The sequence below is a fragment of the Dendrobates tinctorius genome, unplaced genomic scaffold (assembly GCF_039654945.1).
Source record: "Dendrobates tinctorius isolate UK_male_01 unplaced genomic scaffold, ASM3965494v1 ptg000060l, whole genome shotgun sequence".
NCBI classification, from domain to species: Eukaryota; Metazoa; Chordata; class Amphibia; order Anura; family Dendrobatidae; genus Dendrobates; species Dendrobates tinctorius.
This window is the reverse complement of record NW_027361728.1, coordinates 77,251,897-77,273,777: the sequence shown is the minus strand read 5'-3', so window position 1 is coordinate 77,273,777 and position 21,881 is coordinate 77,251,897. Positions and strand designations below refer to the sequence as shown.

Sequence of the window (21,881 nt, the reverse complement as noted above, 5' to 3'; positions counted from 1 at the left end):
CGTTTTGTAAATATTTAGTGATTTGGCGGTCATTTAATCCTCTATTTACACCAGCAGACCAAAGTAAACGATGCACACTGAGCAATCCACACAGGCTGCCATTGTTCTCGGCAGTATGATACCTGTTTACACAGGACGGTTGTCCGCCGAAAACAATGATCTTTTGCACTTTGCAAAAGATCACTTCACCCCATGAACAAGAGCTTTGCCCATTCGTCAGGTGATCAGCAGCCAGTTTACACAGAATAAGGATTATGGAATGTTCATTCATGATCCTCTTTCTGTGTAAATACAGCATAAATTGGAACCTGTCACCACGAAAATGTTGTCCAATCTGCAGGCACCGTGTTATATAGCAGGGGGAGCTGAGTAGATTGAGACTCTACTCACAAAACTATATACCAATGTAACCGATGATTACCGTAATCATTTACAGTGGCACATAAAAGTGGAGTGTGTCTTCAGCAATATGGCGCCGGACAGCGCTATGAGCATTCGCGTACTCCGGCGCCACACTCCTCCCCCGGCCTCCAGCAGAACGTGACAGCGCTGAAGCACAGGAAAGAAGGGTGAGTATAAATGTGTTGTTTTTTTTTTTTTTTTTCTTCCGTATGTCTGTAGTTTAATAGGGGTGAGGGGGACCATACAAACCAGTATTGGGGGGTGAAGGGTAGCATGCATACCACGAAAGGGGGGTGAGGGGACCATGCATACTAGAATTGGGGGGCGAGGGGGGGGTAGCATGCATACCACGAAAGGGGTGAGGGGGGTAGCATGCATACCACCAAAGGGGTGAGGGGGGGTAGCATGCATACCACGAAAGGGGTGAGGGGGGGTAGCATGCATACCACGAAAGGGGTGAGGGGGGGTAGCATGCATACCACGAAAGGGGTGAGGGGGGGTAGCATGCATACCACGAAAGGTGGGTGAGGGGGGGTAGCATGCATACCAGAATAGGAGGGGGGCAGCACATACCAGGATGGGAAACCATATACCAATAAAAATGCTCGCCATCCGGGCGTAGAACGGGTTCATAGCTAGTGTGTGTGGGTGTGTATATATCTAATATATAAAGCTCAAAGTGTGTGTGTATGTCCGGGATAGGCATCCGCACCGTCGCAGCTACAGCCACAAAATTTGGCACAGTCACACGTCTGGACCCCGAGAGCGTCCTAGGCTATGTTGTGAGGCGAAATTTTAACCCCGCACGTTCCAATTCACCAAACAATTTTGCCCCAAACAATTTTGCCCCTATCTACATAATGGGGGGGAAAAAGTGTGTGCGCGTCAAGCCCCGCCCCTCATTATGATGTCACAATGGTTGCCATGGCGACGCTGATGTCATCAAGCCCCGCCGCTCATTATGTCATAATGGTTGACTATGGGATGGAGGATGTGTGATGGGTATATGGGCATGGGACTATGGGATGGAGCATGTGTGATGGGTAAATGGGCACTGGACTATGGGATGGAGGATATGTATGACGGGTATATGGACAAGGGACTATGGGATGGCGGATATGTATGATGGGTATATGGGCACGGGACAATGGGATGGAGAATATGTATGATGGGTATATGGGCACGGGACTATGGGATGGAGGATAATTATAATTTGTTGTAACTAACCACAGTTGGTTACTATGCCCGGGTATGGGTAAATGTATGTGTGTGTGTATATATATATATATATATATATATATATATATATATATATATATATATATATATATATAATTGTTTTAACTTTAGGCCTTTTTAGAGCTCTTTAACTTGCTTAACTGTTAATCTTTTTGACCAGGGGTACCCAAACTTTTAAATGCCACTGTAATCCTTTTATTTCTAAGATTTTGGGTCCAATCAGTGACTGACAGCTCTTTGTGCACATGGACATAGGCTGGATTCACATTAGCGTCTGTGCGCGCAGCATTTGCTCCGCATAGATCTGCATGCGTCATGCATACATATCTTTAACTTGGTGTACGCAGGGATACGCGTACGCATGAGTAGTTTCGCAGTGTGCGGCTGTGACTGGTGAATGCATCATATTGCATTTTTTTGAGGCGTCAAAAATCCATCAAATACGCGCATGCAGATGAGTGCGTAAAAAAACAAAAAAAAAACAACGCATGACTGTCTATGGAAACGCATGCTTTGAAATGCATGCGTTTTTCACATAATCATGTCCGGGAAATGAGACATGCCCATTGGGTTCAGCTCCATGTATTTCTATACAGCTGAACTCTCCGGTCCCGAGTGCCGGCGGCAGTGCCGGATATTGATGTGCGAGTTTCTCGCAAGTCTGACCCCGGCTTGATAGTAAATGTCACCATCCTGGCCGGCTCTGTATATACTACTTCGGGTTTTTGTTTTTTTTTTGTTTGTTTGTTTTTTCTGCACTACAACAAAAATTTTGCATTGCATTGTAAGACAGCAGACTGAGTGTTTTTGCTACGCTATTCCCGGTGGGGGATGCAGTCTTGTAGTGGCAGGAAAGTAAGATTTCTCATTTGTTTTGTTTTTGTTTTTTTTCTTGCTTTTTTTTCTCTAACTGAAATGCAGGTTTTTAAAGCTGCAGCATGTCTGCTCTTTCAGTATTTTTTTCTGCATAATTGAATGCATCAAAAAGTCGCTTGGAAAACGCATCAAAAACATGCATAACCTACACAGCGTTTTTTTTTTCTCCTAACACACTGCTCTTTTTAAATGCATAGAAAATGTTGCAAAAATGCATTGTGTGAACATACACCTACTTTTACAGCTGAGCACAGCTAGAGGAGAATAATGATTGGCTTTGCATGCTCAGCCACCTGAGAGCAGGAACATGCACAGCCACTTTGCAGGTATTATTACCAATTCCATGGAGAACCAGCCTTATGATGCCTCAAAATTATCTTTATAACAATGCTTTTCTTTAAAGGGAATTTGTCACCTCATTTTTAGAGTATCGGCTGCGGCCACCGCCATCAGGGGCTTATCTACAGCATTCTGTAATGCTGTAGATAAGCCCCCGATGTAACCTGAAAGATTAGTTATATTATACTCACCGGGGGCGGTCCGGTCTTGGTCCCATGGGTGTTGCGGTCCGGTGCCTCCCTTCTTCTAACGGTGACGTCCTGTTCTTTGCTGCCTGTCGTGACTCCTGTGCAGGCGCACTGCTCTGCCCTCAATTGGACCAAAACCGGACCGGACCACCCCTGGGTGAGTATAATATAACTCATTTTTTACCCTTCGCCACGACAGCACCCACTGGAGGTATCGGATCCGCCCCATTTGGAACAGGAAACCCTACAGGAAAGATAAAAGGGGCGGTCCGCCTTTCCTCCTCAGTTTTGGTTTCCTGTTCCAAACGGAGCCACGATATCCTTCAGGAAAAGAATACCTGGGCCAGGCATGCCGCCTGTGCAGTCTCCTTGGGAACGGCAGGGGCTGCGGTCCAGAGTCAGCGTCGGGGGAGATTCCGTTAGACGGCTCCCTCCTCGTCTGATGAAGCGAAGGGTGATGACGGGGTCCGGGGATGGCCGCCCCGTCTCACCCAGGAGAGCGCCGGCAGGCACTGGGACGCACCGCTGCTGGGAGCGGTAAGAGCGCCAGTGGCGCAGAGAAAAAAGGAGTATGGAGGTCTCCTTTTGAATGGAGGCGCCAGCGGCGGTGGCGGTGCATGGAGAAGGGGACCGCGTGGAGAGCGGGGCCGTGCGGTAAAGCGGCGCGGTAGCCCGCCGGCGCACAGTCTCCTGACCCCCCCCGGAAGTAATGGTTGAACTTCCGGGGCGGGATGGCTGAAAGAGCGTCGGGCACGCGCGCGGTGATCCCTGGGAGGAGGAGCAACTTCCGGGGGGACAGCAGAAGAAAAAAAAAAAAAAAAGCAGGTTATTTAAAAAGCGGCGCAGCTGAGCGGCGATGCAGCAATGTCGTCCCCAACGGAAGCACACGCTCCAGCGGGGGATTCTGCAGGAGGTAGCTCCACCAGTGACCGCAACACCGGCCGCAGGAATGAAGCAGGAGAATCAAGGCCTAGGACGTCTCAGCCATCTGATCCGGTAATATAAGGCTTCACTGGGTGAGTGTGCAAAGTATATACTCTGCCTACTAAGCTGACCTCTCCTACCCCCCCCCCCCGCCTTGGTGTCCCCTTCTAGACCAAGAAAAAGGATAAATCCAAGCATAAAGAATGTGCGCTATGCTCGGAACCTCTCCCTGACTCCTACCCTAAGAAGCTCTGTAAACAGTGCACCAAAGAGACAAAGCAAGGGACCGCATTGTCGACAAAGGACATTAGAGCTATAATCAGGGAGGAGATACAGGCTATTAACCGCGCCAAAACTCCCTCAGAGACTGGCAGCAAGAAGCAGTTAACCCTCCGCTCAGAGTCAGAAGAAAAAGGGGGGTTAATCTCTGACTCCTCACTAACATCCTCGTCATCATCAGACATGGAGGGACAGTCATGTTTCCCCCTAGATAGTGTGGACAACCTAGTCAAGTCGGTGAGAAGCACTATGGGGTGTGAGGAACCAAGGGGTGCCCAAACCGCACAGGACATAATGTTTGCGGGATTGGCTGAAAAGAAAAGGAGAGCGTTCCCGGTAATACCGGCAATTAAGGCCCTAATAAAGAGGGAATGGGAAAAAAATGACCAAGGAAGTTTTCTCCCATCAGCCTCAAAAAGAAAGTATCCTTTCAGCGATGAGGAGCTATTAAAATGGACCAAAGTGCCAAAAGTGGATGCCGTTATATCCTCTACTTCGAGACAATCGGCTATTCCAGTAGAGGACGCAGGCTTGTTGGCAGACCCGTTAGACCGCAAGGCGGAATCATCATTGAAGACGTCTTGGGAGTCTACCACGGGTATATTTAAGCCAGCGGTAGCCAGCACATGCACCACTAGATCCATGATCGTGTGGTTGGACCGGCTGGATCAACAAATCGAGCAAAAGGTGTCCAGAGAAAAATTAAGGGCCGCTATCCCATTGATAAGGGGGGCAGCTGCCTTTATGGCTGATGCGTCGGCAGACACTCTACGGCTGGCAGCAAGATCAGCAGCTCTAGTGAACAACGCCAGAAGGACGTTGTGGATGAAGAGCTGGTAGGGGGACGTGCAATCAAAGGCTAAGATCTGTGCAACCCCGTGTGAGGGTGAGTTTCTCTTCGGGAAAGCCCTAGACGAGATACTCGCCAAAGGAAAGGAAGAAGGCGTTCCCTGACTCTTCTATCCCTTTCTATAGGAGAACCTTTAAGAGGCGACCGTTTGGAAGAAGGAGGCAAACGGAAAGACCAAATAGATGGGCCACAAAAGAAGAGAAACAAAAGGGTACCATGTTCAGGGGTCCAACGTTCCGAAGGGAAAATAGAAATTAAAGAATCAGACCCACCTGTAGGGGGTAGATTACGGTTCTTTTATCCAAAATGGGAACAAATATCCTCAAACCCATGGATCTTGAGTATTATTAAAGAAGGAATGAAAATAGAATTCCTTCAAAATCCTTATGATTTCTTTGTCCTAACCCGCCTTAACTCTATGGCCCAACAAAAGGCCCTCGAAGAAGAGATTCGGAGCCTACTATGCAAAGGGGTTTTAGTAGAGGTCCCAGAGGGACAGGAAGGTAGAGGCTTCTACTCTCCCTTATTTTTAATTTCCAAACCAGATGGTACATTTAGAACAATTATTAATTTAAGGAAGCTTAATACGTTTATTAAAAATTATAAGTTTAAGATGGAATCAATCAGATCCACCATAAAGCTTCTCTTTCCAAATTGTGTGATGGCGGGGATTGACTTAAAAGATGCTTATTATCATCTTCCTATCCATAATAGATACCAAAAATATCTAAGGATCGCAGTGGTATTCGATGGCAAGGTCCGTCATTTTCAATACACAGCCATGCCTTTCGGCCTCTCAACAGCACCAAGAATCTTCACCAAGGTGATGGCCTATGTTCGTCAAAAAGATACTTTAATCGTACCTTACTTAGACGACTTCCTAATAATCGGGAACTCAGATACCCAATGTACCAAAAGAGTGGCTGATGCAATCTCGTCTTTACAGGACCTAGGCTGGATCATCAATATACAGAAGTCCAGGCTCGTTCCGCAATCCCTCCAGATGTTTTTGGGGTTCCAATTGAATTCCATAACCCAGAAATGTCTACTTCCGCAGGTAAAGATTACACTAAACAAAAGAGAAAGTAGAGGCAGCCATAGATAGACCACGCATGTCTCTGAGAGGGGCAATGTCGCTATTGGGGTCGCTAGATTCCTGTGCCCCTGCAGTCCGGTGGGCCCATTATCATGTCCGCACACTCCAGCATCAGATCCTCCAGGAGGAGAGGCAACATGGTGGTCACCTCGAGAGCAAGATAACTCTAACGCAGGAGGTCTTGACTTCTCTGGAATGGTGGTTAGAGGATGACCATCTATCCTCGGGAGTCCCATGGGTCATAGTACCATCTAGTATCCTAACCACCGACGCTAGCCCCCAAGGCTGGGGAGCCCATATAGGGAATAGCTTTTGTCAAGGAAGATGGAATAGAGAGGAAAGAGAATACTCGTCTAATTTAAAAGAACTGACAGCAGTATACTATGCTCTACATTATTTCCTTCCACAGCTCCAACAGAAACATGTCAGGATCCTGTCGGACAACACCACCACAGTGGCCTACATAAACAGACAAGGAGGTACTCGATCAGAGACTCTGATGTCTTCTGCGGCAAGAATCTTAGACTTAGCCGAAAGCAATTTGTTGTCCCTCTCAGCTCTTCATATCAGAGGAGAGGACAATCAAGAAGCAGATTTCTTAAGCCGACACACACTTCGGCAAGGGGAGTGGTGCCTCAATCACCAAATCTTCCAGAACATAGTGGCTCTATGGGGGCATCCGCAAGTGGACCTCTTTGCCACAAGGGAAAACAGACAAACAAAGACCTTTGCTTCCCTGTCTCCAGCAGATCACCCAGACATACTGGATGCCCTCCAGGCCCCATGGAGATTCAAGTTGGCATACGCCTTCCCTCCATTGATTCTCCTGCCACAAGTGATTCAGAAAATCAGAGAGGAAAAGGCGAGAGTAATCCTGATAGCACCATTCTGGCCCAAGAGACCGTGGTTCTCGTGGCTACGAATTATGTCAGTGACAGATCCTTGGGTTCTCCCATCAAACCCCAACCTACTCTCCCAAGGCCCTTTTTTCCACCCTCAAGTGGACAACTTACACTTGACGGCGTGGAACTTGAAAGGCACCTATTAAGATCAAGAGGGTTTTCGCAATCATTAATTACTACGCTCCTGCAGAGCAGGAAGCAGTCCACAACCCAAATTTATAAAAGAATATGGAAGAAATTCCTAGAGTTTCATACAGCAGAAGTCCCGATAGTCCCTATCTTAGAGTTCCTACAAAAGGGAAAGGAATTGGGCTTGTCAGTAAACACACTGAAAGTACAGGTGTCTGCGTTGGGGGCGCTGTATGGCCATAATATAGCAGGGAATAAGTGGATATCACGATTCATTACGGCATGTGAAAGAATAACTCCGGTTCACATACCCACAATCCCTACATGGGACTTAAACTTGGTGTTAGACGCCCTTACAGAAGAACCTTTTGAACCGATAGATACGATAACCCTTAAATATTTATCATTTAAGACGGCCCTCTTGGTAGCACTGACATCCGCTAGGAGAGTGGGTGATATCCAGGCCCTGTCCATAGATCCACCCTTTTTGCAGGTGTATCGGGATAGATTAATATTGAAGCCAGACCCCTCATACCTGCCTAAGGTATCAACAAGGTACCATAGGTCTCAGGAGATACTCCTCCCAACCTTCTTTGAAGATCCCTCCACTCCGGAAGAGCAGAAATTCCACACTTTGGACGTCAGAAGAACTGTCCTAAAGTATATTGAAAGGTCCGAGAGCTGGAGGCAGTGTAGGGCTCTCTTCATTTCTTTTCAGGGCCGTAAAAAAGGTATGGAGTCACAAAGAGCACCATTTCCCGATGGATCAGGGATGCCATTCGTTTAGCCTACTCTGCAAAAAATTAAGAACCTCCGGGAAACATCAGAGCACATTCCACCAGAGCAATGGCGGCTTCCTGGGCGGAGAGGGGAGACGTTCCAATTGAAACCATATGTAAGGCGGCAATTTGGTCATCCCCTTCTACCTTCTATAGACACTATAGACTTGATCTTTCGTCTACCTCTGACCTAAGCTTTGGCAGGACTGTCCTTGGCACGGTGGTCCCACCCAGGTGATGGTCTCTGGAATCTCTCCAGTGGGTGCTGTCGTGGCGAAGGGTAAAAAGCCGGATTACTTACCGGTAATGCTCTTTTAATGAGTCCACGACAGCACCCGCTCACTTCCCTCCCTGCTACAAATATCAATGTTAAAAGTATATCTGCTAAAGTTGGATAAGTAAAGATATAAGTACAAGACATTGCCTAATCCTTGGCGGTCCTCCTGGTACTCTGAAATGCAACTGAGGAGGAAAGGCGGACCGCCCCTTTTATCTTTCCTGTAGGGTTTCCTGTTCCAAATGGGGCGGATCCGATACCTCCAGTGGGTGCTGTCGTGGACTCATTAAAAGAGCATTACCGGTAAGTAATCCGGCTTTTCTTCTCTTTCAGGTTACATCGGGGGCTTATCTACAGCATTACATAATGCTGTAGATAAGCCCCTGATGGCGGTGGCCGCAGCTGATACTCGAAAAATGGGGTGACAGATTCCCTTTAATAATATACTGGAACAACCCCTTTAAGACCAGCTATTATACTAAATGCAAAGAGCACTGGAGTAAAATGTGACCTGTATTAGGAGGCTTGGGCGCTGGGATCTTTCTTTACATCTTCTTGTCTGACTGAACAAATCTAAGTAAATGATGGGGCATTCCTATGATCCTCCTTCTGCTTATTAGGCTGTGTGCACACGCTGCGGATTTTGCTGCGGTTCCGGCCGCTGCGGACCCGCAGCAGTTTCTGCTGCGGTGTACAGTACCATGATTCCCTATGGGAATCAAAAACTGCAATGCAGACGGTGCGGAATTTTCCACGCAGATTATCTGCGGTTTTCAATCCGCTGAAAGAATTGACATGTCAATTCTTTCTGCGGATTCTCCTGCGGTTTGCCATCTCCTCCATTGAGGAGATGAAAAACCGCAGGGCAAAACCGCAGAGCAATCCGCAGGTAAAACCGCAGGTATTTTGACCTGCGGTTTCACCTGCGGATTTTACAAAATCCGCACGGATGAATCCGCACCTAATCCGCAGCGTGTGCACACAGCCTTAGAGGGCTGAGGTCGGTAGCTGGGTGTACAGAGATTAGGGGGCTCACACCGAGATGTTCTGCCATGCAAATGTAGAAGCCAGAAAGTGTAATGCTCTGCAGCTAGTAGTGCACACAAGTCAGCCGCCCCTTTTAATGTTTAGGGCTGAAATTCATGTCTTCTTAGTAATGCGGACTTCATTTTGGAGGGGAACAGAACAGCTGATTAAGCAGTTACATGATTCCTTCACCTCAATGAATCAGAAATCCTGCCCGTTTGGCTTTGAGCTCCGTGTGATGTAATGCTGGCACAGCTGGCGGGGACTCGCTCCATCTCTCCAGCTTACACAGGTAGTCTCTTAGTCCGGACTACTGACCCGCTATGTTTTAAGGAGAAATATAAATGAATGAATAAGGTTCGCTCATAAGAAAAAAACAATGACCTCTGAGACCCCCAACCACCCATAGAAAAATAAGGCTGACATAGCGCTGCCTTCACTTTTTACTTTATCTTACTACCCACCATTATTGCACCCATCCAGCCTGTATCATGAAAGTAAATGGGCCCCCACCAATCCTGGTCCTAGTACTCTGTATATCCTAGTGATATGTCATTGCTTTGTTATTGGAGCACCCCATTAAGGCACATAGCAGAGCTCTGATTCATATTAATAGTCCTGACTGCACTCTGGTTCAATAATAGAAATTGATTTTACTTTGCAGCATCTTTTCCCTTGGATGCAATGTGTTGGATTCATTAATTTTCGGAAACATGGAGCTGTTCCTAATGAGTGCTGGCCTTTGAACATATGGTCAGATGGTTGCTCTTCATTACATTTGCACAGGTGCTGATACTTGGCTTCTCTGGATTTATTCACAAAGGTTGGGCATTTATATGGCCTCTTAAGTCTAGAGTTATTGCAAGTCTGATTAATTTACTTGTATAGCGCCATTAATCCCACAGCACTTTAACCCACACAGTCAAATGTCCTCTATTTGGTAATGTAGATCGTGAGCCCCGTATGTCTATGGAGTGTGGTAGGAAACCAGAGAACCCGGACGAAACCCACGCAAACATGAGGAGAACATACACTTGTCGCGTGGCCCATTAAAAATTTGTTAAACTTGCAAGATGGTGTTGGAAAACTATTAGCGTTGTAATTTTGCTGAAATTATAAAAAAATAAAAAGCTACTTGCATTGAAGTCTAGGACAAGTGAAAGAAAATAGAACACCTAATGCAACTTCATAGGAAATCCTTAGATGCGGTGTTACAACACAACATCACGATTTCCATGTCGCATGATGTGTGGTCCCATTACTGCTGCAGTACACCCCCTAATCCCATTGTTGTCAGTGGCAAATTCCACACTGAAAACGTATTCAAGCCAAGTTTAAGAACACAGCCTGCGTTCGAAAGGCATCTGGTATTAGGTTTCCCCAATACACCCCACACCGATGAGGTTACTTTTTCATATGTGCATTTTTTTTTTTTTTCTTGTCGCCATATTTTAATCATAATAAGGGTATGTGCACACGGTGCGGATTCCATTGCGGATTTTTACGTGCGTATTTTGCAGAACCCGCAGGTATAATGACCTGCGTTTTACGTGCAGATTTGGCCTGCGCTTTTACACCTGCGGATTCCTATAATGGAATAGGTGTAAAAACGCTGCGGATTCCGCACAAAGAAGTGACATGCTGCGGAAAATAAACCGCTGCGATTCTGTGCGGAATTCTACGCAGTATGTGTACAGCGGATTTGGTTTTCCATAGGTTTACATGGTACTGTACACTGCATGGAAAACTGCTGCAGATCCGCAGGGCCAAATCCGCACCGTGTGCACATACCCTAATAGAGCACTTACAATTTGTACGCTCTTGGATTGTAGATTGGAAGCTAGATCAACTCTCTTTTTCTATATCCTCTTTAACCATTGAAACGTTAGGAAGTCTGGTGTTGTGGAAAATGTTGACGATATATAGTTAGTGTGTGTCATGCACACCAAAAGCAGATTTTGGCTATCATTATGCAAAATGCAACCGTTTTGTGCTGGGGGGGTGGAACAGATGCTACACATGAGTTCTGCTGCTTCTCCCATAGGAACAGTCACTAGGGTTATTTTCACATGTTTAAGGAATAGCTTTTTCAAAACCCCCACTGATGTGGCAGATAATTCCACAGCACATGTATGGCTTCATTCAGATCAATCCTGTTTATTGTAGGATATATAGCAGAACAGAGCTGTCGTAGGTCACTTGGACGTTTACCGGTCTCTACTCTGTGCATTTCATTTATGAAAAAAATTGTATTTATTTTTTTTTTTGTCCCATTTATGCAAAATTTATAAACGCTCTGACACTGTTCTGCAGTGTGCATAAAACCTAAAGCTGAGTGTCGAGGACTGCACCCATACATGACAAGTCTGCTGATCGCTGACGTGGAGCAGGAAGTCTTACCCAAGTACCCAATCTCTGTTCTCCTTTTGAGACCTCAGCGTGAACTCGGCTAATGTTACCAAATACCAATAACAATGAATTGTTCTCGAGGTTTTTCAGATTTACATTGGAATGAGATATTTTAATGAAGGCTAAGAAACCGAGTACAAGTACTGCTCTAAAAACGCAAAACACAGTTACATGTTCCACAGAAACGAATGATAAGATGCTGACTTATTTTTGCTTTCAGGTTAACTTCAAAATGGAGATCTTAAAAATGTGCATGTGGTCTGTGAGAAGAGTCAGTCTGTGGGCAGTCCACGTCTTCGCCATCGCTTACATTCTGCCTGTAAATGCTGACATCATCGCTGTAAGTGAGAGGACCTGTTTTTTTTTTTTTTTTGTTTTTTTTTTTTGTTTTTTTTCTTTCCATAACTGTGTGAGTATACATAGTAACATACTGCAGCATAGCTACCAGTACTGTGTAATTCTTAAATCCACTAGCTTTTATGACCGTATAGTTTATCAGCAAATAAAATAGTACTCTGAAAATAGGAAAACTTGAGAATGCTTAACACATGAATTGGACAATTCATGTGTACCCGGCAGCTGCGATAAGGTGATTCCCGTTGCTTGGAACCTGCCTAATGTGAATCCTCTCCTAGGCTGAAGACTGGATTTATGTGGGTAGATATGATGCCGCTATGATTAAAACCACCTGAGGCTGATGGGTGGAGTGTGCAGCCAGAGGGCCTATGTATACAAATAACAAAAGTCTAACGGTATGTGCACGCGGTGCAGATTGTCCTGCGGATTTTTCCGCGCGGATTTGGCTAAATCTGCAGGAAAAGCGACCTGCGTTTTACCTGCGGATTTCCCCTTCGTTTTGACACCTGCGGATTTCTATAATGGAGCAGGTGTCAAAATGCTGCGGAAGCTGCACAAAGAATTGACATGCTGCGGATTTCAATCCGCAGCTATTCCGTGCGGAAACATCCACAGCGTGTGCACTGCGTTTTCCATTGACTTAAAAGGTATTGTACAACGCAGCAGAATCTGCTGCGGATCCGCAGCAGAATCCGCAAAGTGTGCACACACCCTAACTGTCCCTTCCAAACAGAAATAAGGTGTGAACAGGTGCAAACTGAGTGGCCATCACTATACATAACCAACAAAGTTGCACTCTGTAGCGCTATAGCAAGAAAAAATATAATAATTGCATTACTGCTCTAAAAAAATATGAAAAATTGAGAATACTTTGCACATAAATTGGTCAATTCATGTATACCCGTCAGCCACGATAAGTTGATTCTCGTTGCTGAGAGCCCATGTGCTGCTGCGGCTGCCAGGTACACATGAATTGGCCAATTTATGCTTGAAGTAGTCTCAATTTTTCATATTTTCTAGAGCAGTAATGACGTCACACGCCGTCTGATCCCACTCCGGTCCTGCATAGCTTCAGCTGAGTCGCTGTCCAGGACTCCCTGAGCGCTTTTACTGCAATCGACACTTGGACTGTTCTATCCACTTCAGCACAGGATCACTATATGTGCATCGAGGTACTCCGCTGACCTTTTTCCTTTCGTTTATGTGCAGTGCACTGTTACTGTCAATGAATGTATATGTGTTCTTGTGTAAGTGCACGGTTCATGTGCCACTTATCAGCATATAAGATCAGCTGGTGCGCTCCACCACACTGAGTACTAACAGTATATCTACTCTAAAAAGGGCGGCTACACCCAACAAGTTAACTTTTTTACTAATCTTTATTTTTCATTTATTAAATTCAATATTTTCTATTTTATGAAAATAATAATTTTGCAGCAATAATAAACACATAACCTGATTTGTCTTTTAGGATTGTGTTTGTATTTCTAAGCCCTTGTCTGACTGTAATCTGTTGGTACACTGCATGGGACACACTGAAATAGTACTCACTATTGAATAGCACATTGTTCACACAATCACAACCATTGCAGACCATCAATTTCTTGTTTTTTCAGGTGTATGTACATGAGGCGCAGAGGCACATACCAAAAAAAAACAAATAATATTACATGTTTTCATGCTATAGCGCTACAGAGTGCAACTTTATTTGTAGATTGATGACTACTCTTAGTTTGCACCTGTACACACCAGTTTTCTGTTTGGAAGTGACGGTCAGTCTTTTGTTATTAGTCTGAATTTACACCATCTATTAGTTGTCCTACTTTGTTCCAAACTTTGGCTCATTTTTTTTGGCATACTACACTGCACATTAAAATGCGCCCCTTGTCTGACATCCCTTTCCAGGTAGCCTCTACGCCTTGTCCGATCAGGGTGGTGTAATGTGTAAAACACATCATAAATCTGGTGTAGGTCATGAACGGGGTGTTTTTTTTTTGTTTTTTTTGTTTTTTTTTTTTGTTCTGGTGCATCCAGCATGATCTACCCCAATGTATAATGAAAGGCACATAAACTCACTTGACAGGCTACAAAGCCCATCCGTCCCCTCCCACCGAAAAAAGTTACATTGAAATATTTATTCTTTTTTCTAATATTTCTTGAAATCTGATATCGAGTACAATGTCTACAAATAAATGTTTCTCTTTAGCACTCTGCAGACAATGTATCAAAGTCTTTTGAAGACCTTCCTGCACGGTTTGGCTATAGACTTCCCAGTGATGGCCTAAAGGTACGTGGAGATCAAAAGATCAAATAATAGCAACTAAACATACTAAAGAAAAAAAAATGTTGGGGTGTAATTCGTCATTTGTCGATGGTTTTCCATTTTTCTTTTCCTGCCAAATTCTTCACACAGTTTTAGCACATGATACCTGAATTTTGCGCAAAATACACTTTATTGTGTCTCTTAACTTGTTTGTCACTTTTTAGCCAACAAAGTTGCATGTTCCCCTAAAGTGTTTATAAAATTTTTGTAAAAACCTCAGGTGTACATAAAATTACTCTTGGGTGGGGGAGGCTGGAGAATATTCGCTCAAGCAGAAACTTTTAAATGTGAAACATTTGCAAATGACAAACTTCGCCCACGATGAGGAACATAAAAAAAAAAAAAAAAGCAAACGTGGTGAGCACCGCTGATCATGGCTGGATGTCAGCTGATTATCACAGCTGACACCCGGCACAATGTGTCAGGGGCGGTCACGGACCGCCCCCGACACGTGATCCCCTTGTACACTGTGATCAAACACGATCGCGGTGTACCGGGGGTTAAAGGGAGGCATCGGCAGGGAGGAGGCTCCCTCCGTGCTTCCCTGAGCCCCCCACAGCAGCGCAATGTGCAGCTCTGCTGCGGGGGGCTCTTTCCCTACAGGCCCCCAGATCCTAGATGGCGACGGGGGCCTGTAGGTAGCTGACTTCCTCACTGCCTGCAAAGCGCAGGCATGAGGAAGTCTGCAGCAGTGCCTGTGACAGATCGCTGATCTGTCACAGTGATCTGTGATGTGACAGAGATGTCCCACCTGGGACAATATAATAAAGTAAAAAAAAAAAAAAAAAGTGTAAAAATAATTTTAAAAAAATCCCTAAATAAATTAGTAAAAAGAAAAAAAAATATTCCCCAATAAATTCATTTTTTGAAAATAAAAAAAAACAATAAAAGTACACATTTGGTATCGCTGCGTCCGTAACGACCCGCCCTATAAAACGAACCCCTTAAAAAATAAAAAACTAAGCAAAAAATGATTTATCATACCACCGAACAAAAAGTGCAATAACGCGCGATCAAAAAGACGCATATAAATATCCATGGTACCGCTGAAAACGTCAGCTTGTCCCTCAAAAAACGAGCCGCCATACAGCGTCATCCGCAAAAAAATAAGTTATAGCTCACAGAATAAAGCGATGCAAAAATAATTATTTTTTATATAAAATAGTTTTCATTGCATAAAACCGACAAAACATAAAAAAACGACCTAAATGAGGTATCGCTGTAAGGCTGTGTGCACACGATGCAGATTTGCAGCGGATTTTACCTCGCAGAAACGTTGCATAGCCGCATTGTGATGTCCAGTAGCCTTAAAATCAATGAAAAAAAAAAAAACCGCTGTGCAGACGCTGCGGATTTTTCCGCGCGGTTTTCCTGCGGTACAAAGTCCGCAGCATGTTAATACTTTTGTGCGGTTTTCCATCTTTCCTGTCACCAAAACCGCAGTGGAAAACCGAATGAAAAATGGAAGAAATCCGCAGGAAAAATGCAGGTCATTTCACCTGTGGATTTCTTCCATTCTGCGCGGAAAAATCCGCAGGGCCAAAAAGTACGTCTGCACTCAGCCTAACCGTACTGACCCGAAGAATAAAACCGTTTTATCAATTTTACCGCACGCGGAACGGTGTAAACGCACACCCCCAAAAGAAATTCATGAAACGCTGGTTTTTGTTCATTCTGTGTCCCAAAAATCGGAATAAAAAGCGATCAAAAAATGTCACGTGCCTGAAAATGATACCAATAAAAACGTCAACTTGTCGCGCAAAAAATAAGACCTCACATGACTCGGTGGGTCAAAATACATAAAAAGTATAGCTCTCAATATGTGGTGAAGCAAAAACTATTTTTACAATAAAAAGCGTCTTTTAGCGTGTGACAGCTGCCAAACATAAAAACCGCCATAAATGGTAAATCAAACCCCCCGTTATCACCCCCTTAGTTAGGGAAAAATAATAAAATAAAAAAAAGTATTTATTTCCATTTTCCCATTAGGGTTAGGGCTGATATTAGGGTTAGGGGGTGTGTTGGGGTTAGGGTTGGAGTTATAATTGGGGGGTTTCCACTGTTTGGGCACATCAGGTGCTCTCCAAATGCAACATGGCGTCTGATCTCAATTCCAGCCAATTCTGCGTTGAAAAAGTCAAATGGTGCTCCTTCCCCTCCAAGCTCTGCCATGCGCCCAAACAGTGTTTTACCCCCACATATAGGGTATCAGCATACTCAGGACAAATTGCAAAACTACTTTTGGGGTCCAATTTCTCCCGTTACCCTTAGGAAAATAAAAAATTGGGGGCAAAAATATCATTTTTGTGGAAAAAATGATTTTTGTATTTTCACGCCCGGGCGTTATAAACTTCTGTGAAGCCCTTGGGGGTTCAAAGTGCTCACCACACATCTAGATATGTTCCTTGGGGGGTCTAGTTTCCAAAATGGGGTCATTTGTGGGGGGGTTTCCACTGTTTAGGTACATTAGGAGCTCTCCAAAGGCAACATGACACCTGCAGACCATTCCATCAAAGTCTGCATTCCAAAACGTCACTACTTCCCTTCCGAGCCCCGACGTGTGCCCATACAGTAGTTTTCTCCCACATATGGGGTGTCAGCGTACTTAGGACAAATTGGACAACAACGTTTGGGGTCCAATTTCTCCTGTTACCCTTGGGAAAATAAAAGAAATTGGGGACTAAAGATGACGATTGTTGAAAAAATACGATATTTTTATTTTCATGCCCGGTCCTTATAAACTTCTGTGAAGCACTGGGGGGCTCAAAGTGCTCACCACACATCTAGATAAGTTCCTTGGGGGTCTAGTTTCCAAAATAGTGTCAATTGTGGGGGGTTTCCACTGTTTTGGTACATCAGGGGTTTTCCAATCGCGACATGGTGTCCGATAGAGTTGAGCGACTTTTGTTTTTTTATGGTCGAGTTTCGTTTCGTGAAACCCGACTTTTCCAAAAGTCGGGTCGAGCAAGATCGGCCGATTATAGGGAAAAGTCGGGGTCGTCCCGAAACACGAAACCCAATGTAAGTCAATGGGGAATAAAAGTCGGCAGTGAGAGGAGGACAGGAAACACACCTACAGTGCTCATTTGAATGCCAAAAGCATCAATTCTTCTTACTTAAGCTGGTCAACCTTAATTAACTTCATAATACAAGTTACGCACTGAAAAATGGGGGTTATTTGGCTACAGTTGTGGGGGGGTAGGGCTGGCTCCAGGTTTTCATGTGCCCTGGGCGAAAGAGCGCCCCTTTAACACATACCACAACTCATCATGCTCCGATACGGCAGAGAAATAGCGGTATAGTACAATGAAAAATACTTCACTTTTTACATCTCATGACGAGGCCCATCTATTTCTCCATAGAGAATCATTGGTCCCATATAATGTTTGAAACAGTATATGATGAGCTCCACATAATGCTACAGTATATGTTGGTCCCCATGGATGAAGCTCCACTGTCTTATGGGCCCAAATAATGCTCCAAACATAATGGGCCCCATTTCTAATGCTCTAGTGTATAATGGGCCCTGTAAATGCTGCTCCAGTGTCTGATGTCCACCTTTGGAATGTTCCAGTGTATGGTGGGCCCCATCTATCATTCTCCAGAGTATAGTGCTCCCCAAAAATTGCTGTCCCAACATTGAAAACAATGAAATAAGTCTCCTCGCTAGGGAATCCCTGTACTTGTCTGGACTCCTCGTCGTCCCCATCTTCCATCTCACTGCACAGTATTTCAACCTTGCAAGTGCTGTGATCCTGAGCAAGCAGGGGGGGCCCACTCGTTGGCGACGGCACTGGCACAGGGCCCCTGATAGTACGGTGGTGTGTCTGATGGCGGGTGGGCCGAACCTGCACTTTCATCTGCAGCTTCCTCTTTGTCACCGTGTAAGATGGAACTGTATATGGGAAGGGTAACCTGAGTTTCATCAGGGTCAGATTCAGGCCGGGTAGCGTGCGAGGGGAATGTAGTGGTCTGGGTCAATGTACCAGCAGATTCATCGAGCAGTGGCTGGGCATCAGTGCACTTGTGTCGCCCCCAGGAGTACGGTCGCCACAGTGGCATTACCTTCCTCCTAGGGAGTGTGATGTCATGCTTGGGAGCAACGAAGGATCTCTAGCAGGTTAACTGATCGGGCGGCGTTATTCCCATGAGTCATGACCCTCCAAACAGCGTCCATGAAGGCAAAGTGTTTGTTTTACGTGGGCAGTATGGTTGCAAAGCTGAACCTTAAAGGAATGTCCAGAAGGGCACCACCAGGAGTGGAGCCTACGGCGTAATTTGACTCAACACGGGCAACCTCAACCATGCCAGCTACAGAACAGATGCACACATTGCAAGCTTAATTCCGTTAACGAACGAGACTCCGTCATGCCCCGCGGTCTGAGTCCGGCTTACTAGAGGGACACGTGAGGCTCTGGCACATGAGATTGGCCAATAACTGGTGTGTCATGCCCTTACATGTCCGTGGCTGCATGTGCGCTACACTGAAAAGGCCAGCGTTTGTCGCTTACAGGTGCAGATAACCCGCTGAACAACGTTAGTGATGGGGATCACTGATTACAATTATTACTCGCGAACGATGATTTCCCAGTAAGTGCAGGTTAACCGCAGTTCCGGAATTAGGCCTATCCGTCATTCCTGAAAAAAATGAAAAAGTTACGTGTGCAAACCACAGGTGCTGTAGCTTGCATAACAGCTCGCCAGCCGTTCTGACGCCCAGTATGGGTTACACGTGATTGCACAAAGGTGAGAAAGGGTACCGTATCCCCGGATAACGTATAGTGTACACATTCAAAAGATATGTCTATACATCAGGAGGCAGGCTCAGACGGTGTAAGGCCCAGTATGGCTTGCAAGTGATTGCACAAAGGTGAGAAAGGGTGCCGTATCCCCGGATAACATGTATGGATAGCGTACACATTCAAAAGATATGTCTATACATCAGGAGGCAGGCTCAGACGGTGTCAGGCACAGTATGGATTTGACGGCCCAGACTACACAGCGGAGGAGCAGGGAGAGGTAAAGATTGCAAATGCTGGGGCCCTGCCAAGCAAGGGGGGCCCACTCGTGGGCGACGGTACTGGCACTGGGCCCCTCATAGTACGGCGGTGTGTCTGACGGCGGGTGTGCACCACCACCGTCAGAGACACTTGATTGCACTATGAAGGACCCTGTGCCAGTGCCCGCGCCCAAGAGTCGACCTACCCACCTGTCCAGGGCAACGGCACTCGCACGGTGTCGTGCGCTAGGTGGTGACCCCGGCCATGGGGGGGGGGGGAGGTAGCACAGTTAGGGAGTTTTTGAAAGTGGCACATGCTGATGTTGGACATTCACCTGATGCAAAAGGCAAAATAGGTCAAGTCCCAGGAAGAGGTGGACCAAAGCAAGCCATTTTTCTGTCACCCTATGTGTCATCAGGGGAAGGTGGGACAAAATCCTTGGAAACCCATGCATGGTTCATTTTAATGAAGGTTAGATCATCCACATTTTGGGTTGACAGACGGGTCCTTTTTTCTGTCAGGATTGATCCAGCTGCAATGAAGACTCTTTCCGATAGCACACTTGCAGCTGGGCAAGCGAGCTCCTGTAAGGCATATTGTGCCAATTCAGGCCAGGTGTCCAGTTTAGCAGCCCAATAGTCAAAGGGGAATGACCTGTGTGGGAGAACATCGATATGGGAGGAAAAGTAGTTTGTAACCATAGTTGACAACTGCTGTCTCCTGTCACTTTCCATCGATGCAGTATTACCAGTTGTGTGAGCGGTACTTGAAAAATCAGTCCACAACATTGTCATGAAACCCCTGTCTCCAACGCCACTTCTGCTGTGTGCACCATGAACACCTCTGCCAAGCTGCCCCCGGCCCGTACAGCTCGTGTGAGAACCATCACCGCTGCTGTGTGCTGGGATTGCCTCAAGCAACCGATTTACCAGAGTTGCTTGTTTATTAGCCAATATTAGGTCAAGGTTCTCCTGTGGCATGATGTTTTGTAATTTGCCTTTATAGCGTGGATCCAGGATGCTGGCCAACCAGTAGTCGTCATCGTTCATCATTTTGGCAATGCGGGGGTCCCTTTTTAGGATCCGCAAGGCATAATCTGACATGTGGGCCAATGTTCCCGGTGTCAATGATGCACTGCGAGTGCTGGTTGGAGGAGCTCTTTCTGGCAAATCCACATCCCTCCAGTCACGCACAAACCCTGTACCAGACCTTGCCACGCCAACATTTTCACTTGCCCCACGAGATGCATCCTCCTCCCCTAAGTAATCATCCCCATCATCATCCTCCTCCTCCTCTTCTTCCTCCAACTCGTCCAGGAGAGGTCCCTGAGCAGACAATGGCTGAATGTCATCAAGGATTCCCTCCACCTCTTCCTCCTCGTCAACATTGGCTGCAGACGCCTGCTCCTTAAGGTGCGTCAAAGTTTGCATGAGCAGACGCATAAGTGGGATGCTCATGCTTAGGATGGTGTCGTCTGCGCTTACCAGCCGTGTGCATTCCTCAAAACACTGAAGGACTTTACAGAGGTCTTTCAGCTTCGACCACTGCACACCTGTCAACTCCATGTCTGCTCTCAAAGTGCCTGGCCGTGTATCCTCCCACAAATGCATTATGGCCTGCCTCTGCTCGCACAGCCGCTCCACCATGTGCAGGGTGGAGTTCCACCTTGTTGCAATGTCGATAATGAGGCGGTGGTTGGGAAGGTGGAGCAATCGCTGCAGCTTCTGCATACAAACGGAGTGTACAGGCGACCGGCGGATGTGCGCGCACAGTCTTCGCACCTTATGGAGCAGGGCTGTTAACTCCGGATAATTTTTGAGGAAGCACTGCACCACCAGGTTCAAGGTGTGAGCCAAGCAAGGTATGTGGCTGAGTTTTTAAAGGGCTATGGCTGCCACAAAATTACGCCCGTTATCACTAACTACCTTGCCTGCCTCAAGATGTACACTGCCCAGCCATGACTCAGTTTGTCGCTTCAAGTACTCGGCCAGCACCTCGGCGGTGTGTCTGTCGCCCAAACACATCATCTGCAACACAGCCTGCTGACGCTTTCCACTAGCTGCTCGATAGGGGGACACCTCGTGTGCAACAGTGGCAGCTGCAGATGGAGTGCTCGTACGACTGCGCTCTGTGGACGAGCTTTCGCTTCTGGAGGAGGAGGAGGAGGGTGGAACGCCTACAGCCAACTGTTTCCTATACCGTGGGCTAGGCAGCACTGTCCCACCACCGCTGTCCCCTGTGGACCCTGCATCCACCACATTAACCCAGTGCGCAGTGATGGACACGTAACGGCCCTGGCCATGCCGACTGGACCATGCATCAGTTGTGAGGTGCACCTTTCCACTCACTGACTGCTTGAGTGCATGGACAATACGGTCTTTCACATGATGGTGGAGGGCTGGGATGGCTTTGCGAGAGAAGAAGTGGCGACTGGGTAGGTCATAGCGTGGTACTGCATAGGCCATGAGTTCGCGGAAAGCTGCGCT

The 21,881-nt window shown here is 46.2% G+C and overlaps 1 protein-coding gene across 4 annotated transcripts in view; it reads left to right on the top strand.

The window, feature by feature from the left end:
- The window catches only part of RNF13 (ring finger protein 13), a 74,224-nt gene that overhangs the window by 9,993 nt on the left and 42,350 nt on the right, over nt 1-21,881 (top strand). For 3 of the 4 annotated variants that reach the window (XM_073579078.1, XM_073579079.1, XM_073579081.1), the window contains exons 2-3: nt 11,936-12,055; nt 14,279-14,359. In XM_073579078.1, the coding sequence (XP_073435179.1) occupies nt 11,948-12,055; nt 14,279-14,359 (189 nt within the window). In that variant the 5' untranslated portion in view covers nt 11,936-11,947. Of the gene's footprint in view, nt 1-8,562; nt 8,584-11,935; nt 12,056-14,278; nt 14,360-21,881 lie in introns of those variants that run through there. The other variant, XM_073579080.1, reaches the window with a different exon arrangement.